This window comes from Calonectris borealis, chromosome 23 (assembly GCF_964195595.1).
Source record: "Calonectris borealis chromosome 23, bCalBor7.hap1.2, whole genome shotgun sequence".
Taxonomy (NCBI): Eukaryota; Metazoa; Chordata; class Aves; order Procellariiformes; family Procellariidae; genus Calonectris; species Calonectris borealis.
This window is the reverse complement of record NC_134334.1, coordinates 2,280,482-2,292,679: the sequence shown is the minus strand read 5'-3', so window position 1 is coordinate 2,292,679 and position 12,198 is coordinate 2,280,482. Positions and strand designations below refer to the sequence as shown.

Here is a 12,198-nt window from a genome sequence, read left to right as displayed (position 1 = left end):
CCCTGAAATGCTTAAATTCCCTGCTTTACAGAAGAATTGCAACTCTGAGCTAGACTCAGGGGTTTCAGTTCTCAGGAGGTTTGTTTCCCACAGCTGCTCTTCAGCCAAGCTGTGAATGAACCTGAAAATTCATTTGAAAAACCCTCTATGGTTTCTCATGCTTTCACAATTACATTATAGCTCTTTCCTCAACATTTACCACCACCCCCTGCAGGGAATTCCCCCGACACATGGGTAAAATTTACCAGGAAGGCTTGTAAACCTTGATAAGCATTTCATCTCAAACAATGCAAAAACTTGGTTTCAAGTAAGTCTGGGAAATTTTCTTTTACAAGCTCTGTGATTTTGTTATGGAAGCTTGGACTTTTAAAGCTCTGTACTGTGAGCTGGATTTAAAGCCCACTGAAGCAACTGGAAGGACTCACAGCAGTGTTCATGGGCTCCAAATTTTCAAACCTCTGATGTCTGTCACTTTGCCAGTGACTCAGTAGGAAAGTACTCTGTGAGCTAAGGTTGAGGACAGCTATCCTCTCCCTGATCAGAAGTTGAGTGAGCGGCTGGGGTACTTTATATGAAACGTCATATGAACCACTCTGCAGGGGCTGAAGTTTCTTCCCTTCTGCCCTCTGGAAGAAGGGAAGAACAGGGTGTGCAGGTCTCAGTGCCACAGTGTCGGACCTAACTCTTTACTAATTTTACTTAGATTAGTTCTCAAGTGATCACTGAGGTCACAGCATTTGCACATCAGAGTAACAGTCACCACGGAAACCAGTAAACTGGCATCTGCTTGATGTCTTGTTTTAAAGGAGCTGTGAAGCTGCTTGCACTCGGGTAGGAAAATCTCCTGCAAGCGTGCAGCTCCCATCATTGGAGCATTTATTTCTTTCATGTCTCAATTACACATTCCGCTTTCCAGCTTTGCCCTATTACTGGAACATCGTTTACTCTAAATGCACCAGATGCTCTCGTTCACCAGAATCACTCAGGCCCATTTACTACCACTTCTTTGTTACTGGATTAAGATTCTACCAGAAACTAACATGGAGTCAACCCCCAAATTCACATTTTTAATTCATCTTGACAAATCAAACAAATTTCAAATTATTCAGAATGTGTAAGCAAAATCTTGATCATTGTAATCTTATTTATTATAATTATATGCTATATATAAAAAATTATGTATAAATCTAGCTATTTATAATCAAGGTAATAAATTTAAACAATTGTAAAATGGAGAGCCACAGTAACTTAGTTTCTGATGAACACATACAAAAAAAGATGCCTGCAATCTATATATTGAGCTCATACCTATTTCACGTGTTCATTTTTACAACATACAAGTGCCTGAATTTTACATTAGCCACTACCCTGCATTTCCTGGACCCTCAAATAAACAAAAGGGTGAACCTAAGACACTTCTTTTGTAGGTTAGCTCTCAAAACTGTAGTATTTTGCAGGTGGGAACTTCCTACTACATATGAACATAGCTTTAGAAAAAGTACATCTTTGATCTTTCTTTACAGCCAGCACATCACAAAATCATATTGTTCAAAAGTTTATTACACGTTCACACACACTGCTGCATAAAGTTCATGCCCGTGAACACCATTTTAAATCATCATAAGTACTTCTACCTGACCGAAGTAAATTACTGAACACAGAATCAGCTACAATGACACCCGCTGGAGCATAATTTAAAATAAACACCATGTAAACAACCTCCTGAAATATGTTCAGCGGTACTATCACATTCTTTAAAAAGTAAAGGTGACATGAAAAGCAAAAGGGGTGGTGGTGTGGCGTGTTATACTTCATGTAACAGACACACTAGTAAATTAAATGTGCATAGGAACGTTCCCAAACATTAAGGGCAGCTGACAGAGAATGGCTCACGCCTATATTAGAAATCTCTCTTAAGCCTCTGAAACAGGGTGACTGCATATAAACTACATATTGGGAATGGTCTCCATCTTCAAACCATACCTGGGAACAGTTTAGAAAAACACTAGCGGGCATGGGCCAAAATTCTGCCAAGAAACATTCCAGCACTTCAGTAGTACAGTATCATGTTCCACGTTTGAGGAACATTCCTGGGAACATTCCCAGGCATCCTTGATTTTACTAGTATGGACACAGCCTCAGATTTGCAGATGCTTACTAGAATAAATTTTTCCTACTTGGACACTATCTTCTGAACAGAGAACTCTCGCAAAACAAAAAAAATAAAGGCTTTATTATGGCAGAAATGAATATTACACTTAACAATACTTCCTAAAAGGGATTCCAGGTCCAGTTTGGAACAAGCAGCATTCAGCACTTGCCAGAAAGCTGTACGCTCATTAGACCTTTATTCTACACCCTCACTCTACTATTGTCCTGGAATAAACAATGACAACAGTACTTTAGACAGACAGCTTGCAGATTCAACTCAAACACCACTGGCAGAAGATCCTGACTTTGGAATTAAAGAAGGGATCTCAAAGCACCAATCAATACCAGCTATAATGAGAAACGTTAAGAAGTGTCTCTGCTAGTGAAAGCACAAACAAAACAATGCTTTCTGCCCACAAGTCTCTGACGCTTCCCTTTTCCTCCTTTTCACCTCTTTCACCCTCTTAGTCCCTTTTGATCAGTACAACCACGGTGTCATTTTAACACAGAGAGAGAAACCAATTCTAGCTGCCATGCAGCTGCATCTTTGGATTGTAACAAAAAGTTCTCGAAAAGAGCGTAATTCTCAATGACGTTCAGAAAGGCAATCAGAATGTGAGGAATCACTAGAAAAGGAAAACAAAACAGATCGCTTTTCTGTCACTAGGTGAATTTATGAGTATGTCCACATTCGGATCCAGTACTGCCCTCTTCCCCCCATTTTAAAAAAAGAAAATAGTAGAACTGGAAAACGTGCAGAAAATGGAGCAAAGGATAGGTAAAGACATAGAACAATTTCTACGCAGAGAGCAGTGAAGTAAACTGCAACTCCTTGCCACAGCATGTTGCGCATGCCAGAATTCAAAAAGCAATTCAACGAACAGAAGAAGAAACATCAACAAACCCTACATAAAAAGGCAGCACTTTTGGCTCAACCCCTTGGGACTGGGAGTCTGTACTGGCTAGGTATCACTATACATTTGCTCTGTTCTCCTATTCTTCCCTGGGCATATGACATGAGCAATTTTCTGAGGCAGGATATTAGGCTAGACATATCTTGTGCCTGACACTGTATATCTGTTCTCATGTTGATCTAATTTAGCCAGCATGGAAAGAAACAGTGGTAAGGAGCTGGTATCACAGGCTTCCTCACAGCCTACCGAACGGAGTCTGTCAAAGCATTGCTGTCCCCCTCGCAATGGTCTGTATGCCAACTCCTGCTATGCCACCCCTGCAGTTAATCAAGATCTGCTAGAACGGAGCTGTTTGATGCTTGCATATCTGTGCTACAAAACACAACTAATACATAGACATATTAAGATCACATAATGGTTTACATACTTCCAATAAATTTTACCACAGCCTGGTAAGGGAACCATCATTACCACTCACTTCATAGCAGAAAATTAAGGTGGTTTTGGTGGTTTTGGTTTTGTGTTTTTCTTGTGTTTTTTTTAACATTCCTTACGTAATTTGGTTAACAAATCAAACATTTGAAACTTATGCAAAAACGCGCTATCAGAGAAATGTATTCAAAATAATTAATCAGACTGTGAAACACTTTCTATATAGAAATATTTTTTAAATGGCTTAAAAATCTTGAGAGTTATTTGAAACAAGAGAACAAAATTTTCCTTTGCTTCCTTTGATTTCTAATTCCTGATATAGTTGAATCACATTTTCAAGAATTTTCTTCCTCCAACTTCAAAAGCCATAGAAACTCAGCTTTTTAAACATGAAGCTAATAGTCCTATGACATGAATCTAGAGGTGGGCTTGACAAAAACTCCCAAGTATCACAATGTTAAAAACCAAAGAGTTGGCAAAATACCTCAAATTTGAAGAGGTGAAGAAATATGAGTGGCACTAGACGGACTTGAACAGCTGTACATATTTCAGCCCAAGATTTTAAAATTTCTGTCAAAATATTGCAGTGAAAAACTAACATTCTCCATGGAAAGCAGCTATTTTCGGTGAAAATGCTATTTTATCAAAACTCTATTTTCCATTAAACACAGTTTTGACAGAAATTTTTCAACTACCCTTATTCAGTGTTATGCTCTGTAGTTGAAAATGTTAGCAGTTTTTTAGGCTGTCTCTACAACTGCAAAGATTTATAGGGACTTGGCAAAGATGGAAAACAGAAAAAAAAAAAGTCTGATTTAAGACTAGTATCTCTGTCCCTTCATATTACACCCATCCCTGGAAATTATTTTTACTTAAGTTTAATAGAATACATGATAGTGACACAGCACAACAATGCTACTTCAACAGAGCTGTTAATAATTCCTTTCATGATCTCCTCCCCCAAAATAGTACTGGCAAAGCATCACTCCTCTATTAGTAAAGCATTGGAGACTTTCATTTTGGCTTAACAAACTAGGGGTAATTTTTCACCTACTCAGGTCCTGGTACCACTGGTCAGCGTGTTGATTTTGGGAGTCCTGTAGGTGGAGTTGCCCGTTCCTCAAATCCTAACGAAAAGGATTCAGGACAGGACTATGCAGACTTGCCTGCTGGAATTACGCAGGACTCCCTAGGCGATGCTCTGAAGGCAGGCTGGCTGCTGCTGCCCGGTTGTATCGCATTACAGCTCGGTCTGAAGTAAAACGGGGCGGGGGAGAATCAGAGGGTGCGAAACAGAGCTATTTGGAAAATCAGAAACCCACTATTGGAGAAAAGGAGAAAGAAGGCTAGAGAACTTTTGAGTATCATACTTCATGCAGCACTTTTTTTAAGCTTTCCAAAATGTATTTACAAGGTTTCGGGGCTCTGCAGCCTCCCCCATTGCCTGCTGAACCTTGCCTAAACTAGCAAGCACTTAGGAACAAGGTTGATCTCATTAGTAATGAGGCGAAAGAGAAGCTACAGCGATGACCTTCACACAGCTTAGTCCTGGCCTTTGCCTGAGACTGCAAAGGGAAGATTAACTGGCAGAGGCCTAGAGGACACTTACAGCTATTCCATCCTTAGTGCTCCTGGTGGGCCGCTTCTGTTGCACAGAAATAAAGTGTCGGGGTATCAGCTGGTGTAAATCAGCGTATCGCCGCTGAAGTCAGGGGCCACATTCATAGCTGCTATGACCTAGTGAAACATGAGGGTCAGTGGAGACATACAGTGTTACAGCAACGGAAAATGTGACCTGGATTTTGCTGCCAATATTAGAATACATATTTCTCATGCCCCTCCTTCCTCTTCATCCCCTGCTCAGATGAACTTACGTAGTCACAATTATTAGCAAAGGTACCTAAGCTTACATTCAGTGACTGTGTGACTAGAGACAGTCTATAAGATCTCTTTAACCTGACACAATTACTCACACAGCCAATTTGCAAGGTAGGCATATGCCAGCAAAAGTAAGGCATAACCCATATACAAAACACTTTGGACCTAAGGAAAAAAAAAAAAAGGAAAAAAGAAAACCAAGTCTGAAGGCAGATCTGAGAAAAGGAATGCTTCCATATAATGTCTCTCTCTGACTACACTAACTAAAAAATGATGCAGGGAAACAACAGCCTGTTTCCAAATCAGAGAGATGTGTACACATGTACACATACAGATTTTTTGCTAATTGTCTCTATGGAACCCCTAAATATCCACCGACATTATTATACGTCCTTCCTTCCTGCAAGCCAGCATTCCCCAGCCCGTTCCATCTCTCACTTCCCCCACAAAAATGACAGACTGACTCTAATCTCCCACCTGCATAAATCTCCTACAGACAACCACAAATATTTTAGCTATGCTGATTTATGGAAGCACAAGCAAGACTAAACCAGGAGATACATCCTCCATGCACAATGACTGATGGCTTGCTGCAAATCTTTCCATTTAAAGCCCTGTCACTTTTGCAGTTCCATAGAGAGAGAAAAAAGAGGAATAAAATAACATGCAGTAATGCAACTTATGGCAGCTCCTGGGAAAAAAAAGCATTTTCCAAGTTTTCCTGCATAAAAACCTTGCTACTAATTGAAGAAATTCTATTTCAGAGAGGATGTGAAAACAGCTGCAAGACCCCGCAAGCCCTCCTCCTCCAACCATCCCATTTTCTGACTTTGACCATGGCAATCTTAATTTACAGCCAATGGGAAGTTGTCTTTTTAACCAATGCTTTGTGGCTGATGCTGCCTGCTTTAGTACACGTGGATTGAAATAACGAACGAATATGGGGATTCCCTACTCAGATTTAACTACAGCAGTGAACAAAATCAGGCTGTAGTTCCTGATTCCAGAATAGTTAATGGCAAAGACCTCTCTGATTTCAGTGGACTAAGCTTTGAAGGCCCCTTGATCTCAGAGAATACCCATCACAGATGAGATTAGTCTGACAAGAACAAGACCAGGACCATTGAGTTTACTTATGGCAGATAAACAAAAAAGACACAAACTGTGCACAACAAGAGACCTGTCAGCATCTGGTTCAGCGTCTCCGTGCTGTGTAAGGGCCCCACAGAGGCACGAGCTTTCAGAGGAGATTGAATTCATTTAGCTGCTCTGAGCCAAGCTGTTTTAAGATTTGTGTTTTGCACAAGGACATCAACAGGGACAAATAATGCTGTTGTGGCAACACATTATTACTCTTCTGCTGAGTAGTGACAGTTGCAGTTTCAAAAAGCTGGGCCGAGACCTGAAGTCACAGAGCAAATAAAGGGGTTTCTGCATTCTCCGTTCCACCGACACCATTTTCCCGGCCCTGTTTCCTCCTCTGCACCTTCCTTGCAGTGGGCTAAGTCTTCCCTGCTAGCCTGTTGGAAGCCACAATTTCACCTGTTGTCACAAGCATGTTAGTAATAATGTCCGATTGAACAGCTGTATGCTTCCTGCTCTACTGCAACTAATTGACTAGTAAGTAAAGCCTTAGAGCAGGATCACTGATCATACTCCTTTTGTTCAAGTCTGAAATTTAATTGACTTACCAAAAATTTTGCTGGGCGCAAGTCATCTGTGTTTTCACATCCAGGCTCCAAGATATTAGCTGGAAAAAAGAAAAAAAGAGGGATACTTGGTTAAAAAGAAGAGCAACAGATATTTTATTTCTTTGGAATGCAGAGCAACACAGGCGTATCTGAAATGCAATGGTTATTTTAGGGCATGTTACATTGTCTACATGGTCTATTATACAGAATTTTGGACACAATTTCCTCTCCAGGCTCTGTGAATAATCACTTCCTTTCTCTAGACCTTAACTTCCTCAGCAAAATGGGGAAAATTATATATACTCTCCTTAGAAATGCATTTAATGACAAACCTTTATGTAATAGCTAATTGTGCAATATCATTAATAAAGGAGGAGACCAGCTGCCAAGTATCTTGGGATATATTCCCATCCATATCAGTGACAAAGTTATACATGTTTGCTTTAGGTTTCTCATCCAATACTCACTAGTGAAACTTGAGAATACCTGTTCTAACAGGAAACTTTGCTTTCCTTTGCTATGAATAAAAAATTAAACAAAAAAGTGGTAACATTTTGCATTTGTTTTTACCAGTTTGTAAATCCAACTAAAAGATGTGCAAAGAAAATCCCTATTTGAGAAGGAAATAAAAAAAACCCAGAAGTCAGTGACAGACACTCCAGTAAGGCCATAAGACTCAATTACACATGGATTTTCTGTTAAATAGCATCTGGATTTTGCTCTAAAAGTAACTTTGTAGACTGCTTGCAGGTTTCCTTGGGTCACCCACTCGGAACCGGTGAAATAATGCTTGTATTAAGCAGGATCTTAATAAGAAACAGTAAAAAAAGAGATTAAAAGAAGGTAAATGACGATTTTGAAAAGTTTGGCAGTGGGATAGAACGATCATCAACATGAAGGCAGCAGGATGTTCCCCACCTTTCCATCCCAACTATCTTTTAGCATGAAGAACTTCACAGTTCATATGTCAGACTGACAGCAAATGACTTGGACAATTCTGACAGTTATTTGTATTTGTACCATTCTCGAGTATAAAATAATAATTTCTCAAATCTGTTCAATATGGCAGATGTTGGTGAACAGCACTATTACAAACCAGGTGCCCATATAAGGGCATAGAAGCACGATAAGGCTTAAATTGACGCTCCCAGGGGGATGCTTTGTTCTTTATATCTCAAAATCCGAACTGTCTGTCTCTATGGCTGTGATAGTCTAGTTGGGCTAAAGAAAAGATTCATTCTGCTAAGGCAAAAAAAATGAAGGCACAGTCTTTGACAAGCACAAATTTTAATTAATGTACTCGCTGTGAAGTAGCTGCCGCCAGGAAAAAATGAACAGAATTTTGGCTTAAATAGCCTAGACATCAAAGAACAGTTCCAAAGAGGTCCACATAAAAAGCTGTATGGTAGCAACTCAAAGGAAAAAATAGAAAGGTCTTAGCCAAACCATGAAACATCAAGGAAACGGAAAAGGAAAAAAAAAAAATCTATTGCTTTTTTATTTCTGCTAGTCTTCTTTTGGACACATGGGCAATGACTTCAAATAACTGTACATAATACTACTAAAGCCTTGGATTATGTGTGAACCCATACATGTCAGAACAATAGAAAATAGTTATACAAGAAGATGATCACTATGTGAGAAATACACGTACAAAGTATAAATAGGTGTTGGGGTCAGGGTTCACGACTGAGCCTGCCAGATGCAAGTAAGAGACAGAGTATCACCGCTAACATGAGTCCTAGTTCAAATTCTGTCTGTTATTTGGAGTGGATCTGAGCAATTTTTGCTGAAAGTTCTTGTATTTCCCCAAACATGCTTGGGATCAAAACTTGTGTGCACATACACAAGGTAAAGCAAAGGACCCAACATTTATTAACTTAAAATAAAAATTACTTCAACGGACAGCATGATGCCAAAACATATAGATGAAATATATTTCCATTATAATTCTATTCTGTCTGCAACTAAGACTGTCATATACATTCAGCCTCTTGGTATCTAAAGATCATTCTATCATTGATCTATCAAAGGCTAAAAATGGCTGTATGAGATGCAGAATATAGGATTTGATCATTTAACACACACAGAGCGTGAAAGTAAGCAACATGCTCATGATAGTAAGGTTAAAGTATTATTTAGCTGGTTAGATCACATTCCCACATGGTTTGTAACTACAAATTAACAAGTCAAGACAGACACTCCTAAAAAGAAGAAGTTTTGCGCTTTTCAGGAAAAGTTCAGAAGTAATTTTTAGAGAAGACACCAGCAGCTGCTGTCAGGCTTCCTGCAGTTTAGACAGGAATTTTTCAGTTGTACACAGTGGACTATTAGATGGCAATCAAGCATAGTGAATTATAAACCAACTCTAACATAGTATGTAGGAACAAAATTCTTGACATTTTTCCTAAGAAAAGGGCAAAGTTGTTCCTGAAGTAGCAATATAACAGTGTACCATTTTATTACTAATACTTAATCACGTGGGTTATTTGATGGGCTTAGTTAATGAAAGGGTATTGTCCTCCAAGATTAATCCATAATTAAAAGTAATAAACAAGGTTTTTGTCTTATCAAGACGCACTATCAGCAACATTCATCCTTCTTTAATTTTAGAGAAATATTCAAAAACAGAGCCGAAAGAATGTATTTTTACCCTTGTGGCCACTGTTGCCACAAAATATCAAAACAATCCCCCACTACATAGCTGAAAGGGGAATAAAATGCTGTATGTTTGAATTGTTTGAAGACAGCAGTGAAACCAATTAGAAATATCTATAAAGGAGAAAAGTGTATTACAATTTTATTGTTTGAAGTTCTGAGTAAGTATTGGTTCACAGATGTACAATAATAATTTGAAAAACATGACTTCATCCAAAAATTAATTGAAACTGAAGATAAGAATGAGCACAGCATATCCTAACTACAGGCACAGCTTGACTATCCATTGTTTCCACTCAGGGATGACCATCCTTACCATCTAGACAGAACCTAGACTATCAAACAATCAAACTAAAAACCCAAGATGCAGATGACAAGTTGCAGTGCAAGAAATTAAAGTGCAAATTTAGAAGATGGATGTGGAAAAAAAATTTTAAAAAAATCAAAGCTCATATTCAACCTTACTCAAATGTCAACAATTTACTAAAAGAACCAGTAAGTCAAAAGCTAGACTCAAGCTTTTCACTGCATGATTGGTAAAACTGAAGGAAGTCTTGCGAAGGAACAGTTTGCCTTAATGAGTTTTTGAGGAAGGTAGGTAGAGGTCCATCTAGTAGTTGTTACTTTGCTCTGGTAGAAGACATAAAATTTACAGGTCATTGTGCTAGATGCTGTACAAACATGTAACAAATAGAGAGGTGCTCAAAGGACCCTCAGCATTTCAAATGGGTCACTCAAATACATTTAATAAGATCTTACACTACAGATCTGCACTCTATATTTCTCATTGGTAAGGAAAAAATAATCTATATAGTTTTGTTTAATTGGGATAAATAATGATACTGCTGTTTACTAAAAGTAATTTTCTTGTAAAAACCATATTTGTATGATGTCCAGAATGGAAAGTCTGCCACACATAAGCTAGATATTTATGGGAAAATCAGTAAAGTTTAGGTAATTGGAATTCATTTCTAATTCCCTCAGGTTCAAGTAAGACTGCAATGAGATGAGTACAAGGCAGTTCTAGTACATCCAGGTCAGTTAGTGAGAAGATGCTGGACATCCCGTATCCCAGGTAGAAACATGCAGATGAAGCCAGAGATATTTTCAGGATTTTTCTACCCATGACCAAAATGCACTGGAATAGTCTCCCCGTCTCTTGCCCCCCTCTCCCTCAATACAATTCCACTGGCACCTTTGTGCTCCAAGTAGGCCCTCTCCGAGCATGGTGTCCCAGCTGACTCTCCTGGATATAAGGGTTTCTCCTGAAGCTGTGCAGACTGAGATAGCCCTAAGTGAAACCTTAAATGTGGTTACACAACTTACATAATCTATTCAAACAGATGATACAACAGTAACACTTCCAGAAAACCAAAGAAAAGTTAGAGAAGAGGGATGAAAAGAATAATTTGTAAACAACTGAATGGAAACCACTCTTTTAAGAGCTTCCCCTTGCAGATTATCCTCTTCAAGCTGAAGTACGATGCTACTGAGGGCCCTTCTGATTTAGGCCTAGCATGCACATTTGTGTTTTCTGCACCTAAGCTGCTAGTGCTCAGACAGAATGAAGTAGGTGATACCCCTACTCCTCATTCTGGAAGCTAGAATGGTAAAATAAATGAGGGGAACAGAGTCTTAGCAATTCATAGACTTCACCTACTTCAAAGAAAAACCAGAAGGGACAGAGGCAGGTTCATGCTGTGAAGAAATTGTTGCTGCTCCGACCCACCATGCCAGATTGTAGGATGCTGCTGTGAGGTCACCTGAACAGATTCACTACAGAATTCAAAGCCACAAAATTACCTATTTTACGTCTGATAACGAAATAAGATGCTAGGAATCGTTTCCAGAGAAGTACCTGATCACCGACTGCAGTAAAGTCCCTGTGTAGGTAGCACAGCCCTCTCTAGTATTGCCTGCACAGGTTTGTGTTAGAAACTTGCTAAACACGCAACTGTGCTCACTTTTGACACACTCCTTGTTTACGTGAGAGACTTACAAAGCACATACAATCAGAGACAAACCATACAAGGATAAATGTTATCAGGGTGAGTTACTCCTGCAAGACAAAAGTAACTCCTTAACGAGAGCAATTTAAACCAGAAATTAAGCCAGGGGTGTATTTATACAATTAAATAATTGGTGAATGGCTGTCTGAAACGTTTCTGGAATTTTCGGAGGAGGTTAAGTTCTGAATTAAGAGCCAGGAATTTCAAACCTGAAACAGCAATTTTTCTGACAATTCTATTCTTTCTGACTAGTAACCCTTTCACAAAGAAGGTACATTTTCATGCATCACTATCAAAAACTAGGACGAATTTTCCAAGTGAGCTCAACTCCCAATTTAGGTACGTAAATGATGGCTGAATTACCAAAAACGCATGGGACAAGATCTAGTCTGAAACTGTATTCTGACTGCTGTTGGTCCATAGGAATATGGTATTTTGGCAAAATCAAGAGGTTTCACATCAACA

General features: G+C 39.0%; 1 protein-coding gene across 1 annotated transcript in view; it reads right to left on the bottom strand.

The window, feature by feature from the left end:
• Positions 1-5,104: 5,104 nt before the first annotated feature.
• Positions 5,105-12,198, bottom strand: part of MORN1 (MORN repeat containing 1) — a 154,198-nt gene continuing 147,104 nt past the window's right edge. Inside the window, exons 10-11 of the mRNA XM_075172247.1 lie at positions 7,067-7,125; positions 5,105-5,234 (exon numbers count right to left, since the gene is read on the bottom strand). Of these exons, the coding sequence (XP_075028348.1) occupies positions 5,172-5,234; positions 7,067-7,125 (122 nt within the window). The 3' untranslated portion in view covers positions 5,105-5,171. The remainder of the gene's footprint in view (positions 5,235-7,066; positions 7,126-12,198) is intronic.